At 62.0% G+C, this 2,262-nt stretch overlaps 1 protein-coding gene across 1 annotated transcript; it reads right to left on the bottom strand.

The window, feature by feature from the left end:
• Positions 1–599: 599 nt before the first annotated feature.
• On the bottom strand, positions 600–1,685 carry Gpr25 (G protein-coupled receptor 25). The gene has a single exon (XM_041646292.1). It carries the CDS (start codon positions 1,683–1,685, stop codon positions 600–602), a length of 1,086 nt encoding a protein of 361 aa, XP_041502226.1.
• Positions 1,686–2,262: the final 577 nt, after the last annotated feature.

Here is a 2,262-nt window from a genome sequence, read left to right on the forward strand (position 1 = left end):
GAAGGCCAGAACAGCTTCTCCAGAGGGGAGAGGGTACTCTGTGGGAACAGGTGGGAAGGACCAAGTTGGGCAGTTCACTCTGGGGTTGGTGAGCCTTTGAAAATGAAAATCCAAACTGGGGATGAGACAGGATCCAGGCAACACGGCAACAAAGATGACCAGAGCCAGAGAACTGCCACTCCTCTCAGAACAGTTTTGAGGAGGCATTGCTAGAGGGCTGACTTGGAGAAGAAATTTCTCAGGGGGCAAAGGCTTTTGCAGGAGCAAGAATAGTCAGGGGCAAGAAGGATCTTTGAGAGTCTGGGTTGGATGTTTGGGCTGAGCTACATCAAATGAAGCAGAGAGGAAAACCTTCCCTCACATCTACTCCGTGAACCCGCGCTTTTCCCGCGCTTCTCCCGGTGGGTATCTACAGCCTTTCTCGCCCTGGGGAAAATTAAGGAAACACCCCCATCTTCCCACGCCTATCAGTCTGTGAGAACAGCCAGTCTTAGCTGCCAGTTCTTAGAAAGCCGATGCACAGTCTGGGGCGAATCTGGGAGCACTGTCGCCCCGCGGCCGCTCCACCTCTGCCCCCCCCCCCCCCCCCCCAGGGGAGGCTACCAGGACGAGGCAGAGCTCGCCTTTGGGGACCGGCCACAGAAAACCGAACTGTCGTCCCTGGAGAGCGAGGACGCCGAGCTGATCCTTTGCACCTGGCGCCCGGCGCGCGTGCACACTCCGAACCGGGCCCGGGCCCGGGCTCGGAACGAGCGGTCCAGTAGGAGGTAGATGATCGGGTTCGCACAGCTGTTGACGAAAGCCAGGCAGGTGGTGATAGCCAGACCCCAGCGCAGCGCCAGTAGCAGCGCGCAGGGCAGCGGCAGCGCCCGGAGGCGCGCCAGATGGAAGACGGCGCGCAGGATGCCGAAGGGCAGCCAGGAGCCCACGAAGACGCTCTCCACGGCGAAGATGATGCGCAGTGAATTGCTCCGGGCCCTCCCCACGCGCGGCAGGCGGCGCGACACTCGGCAATAGAAGACCAGGGTGACCGCCAGCGGCAGCGCGAAGGTCAGCAGCAAGAGCAGCAAGCCGAGGCCCTGGAGCGCATCAGATGGCTCCTCGGCGCACTGGCTGCCCACGCCGTCGGGGCTCGGCTGCAGCCGGCGGTACAGCAAGGCTGGCAGAGCAGCCAGGAACGCCACAGCCCAGGCGCCACAGCACGCGGCTCGCACACAGCGCGGGCTCCGCAGCGGCCGCGCTGTCAGCGGCCGGCCCACGGCCAGGTAGCGGTCCACGCTCATGCCCGCCAGCAGCAGCGCGCCCGCGCAGCGCGTGGCTGCCAGCGCGAAGCTGCTGAGTTTGCACAGGCCGTCGCCGAAGGGCCAGAGGCCGCCTTTGGCCTCCGCCGCGGCCCACAGTGGAAGCGTGAGTACAAAACCCAGGTCGGCGGTCGCCAGGTGCAGCACGAAGGTGTCCACCAGCCGCCGCGGTCCCCGCTGCCTGATCAGCAGCCACACCACGAAGGCATTGCCGGGCATGCCCACAGCGAAGGCCGCCAGGTAGAGCGCAGGGATGATGGCGTGGCTGTAGGGCAGGTTCCAGGCTAGGCAAAGCTCCATTTGATCCAGGGAGCCAGAGCCCGAATAGTAATAGTCCCAGAACGTCGTACCCCAGTTTTGTGTCCAGGCCTCGGTGGATTGCATGGCTAGGGTCACTGGGCCTGCGTGCACCCTGGCGCCGTGCAGCTCTCTCTGAGCAGGAGGGGCTTTGCTTTTCAAGGCCGGTGCCCAGCACTTCCCTTCCTGCCACCCCAGGCCGAGGCGAAGGGGTGAGTAGGAAGGTGAAGGGGGAGAAGAGTGTGGGCCGGGAGGGGCAGGCCTCTGTGATGGAAATGGTGGCTTCCAAGTTGGGGCTGGTCTAAAGGGGGCTTCATGTCCTTATGAACTGGGAGACCTGTGGCCATTCAGAGTTGATGGCTCATCATTTCTGGGAGCTCGGCCTATTATCTGGGGAGGAGGGGTGCGTGAAATCTGATATGGGGCGCAAGAGGCAGTGGGTGCCCTAAAGCATTTACCGGTTCTCACCAGGGGTTGCTTTTGTTTTCGAGTGTTTGCAGAGGAGAAGACCAACCAGACACAAGGGCTTCTAACTAAGAAGATGCCTCAGTTTCTGTCTGTAATTTGCTCTGCCGCGTGGCACAAAGCGGGCCTGGAGGTTGAGGGACCCTCCCATGGTTCCTGATTAAGAATTGCCCCAAGCTCCTGGACTAATTAGTTCTGG

This window comes from Microtus oregoni, unplaced genomic scaffold, assembly GCF_018167655.1.
Source record: "Microtus oregoni isolate MIOR12 unplaced genomic scaffold, Mior012 000003F_ref0000135, whole genome shotgun sequence".
NCBI lineage: Eukaryota > Metazoa > Chordata > Mammalia > Rodentia > Cricetidae > Microtus > Microtus oregoni.

Coding starts and splice junctions, on each gene's coding strand:
- Gpr25 (XM_041646292.1), bottom strand. CDS start 1,685: ATGCAATCCACCGAGGCCTGGACACAAAACTGGGGTACGACGTTCTGG.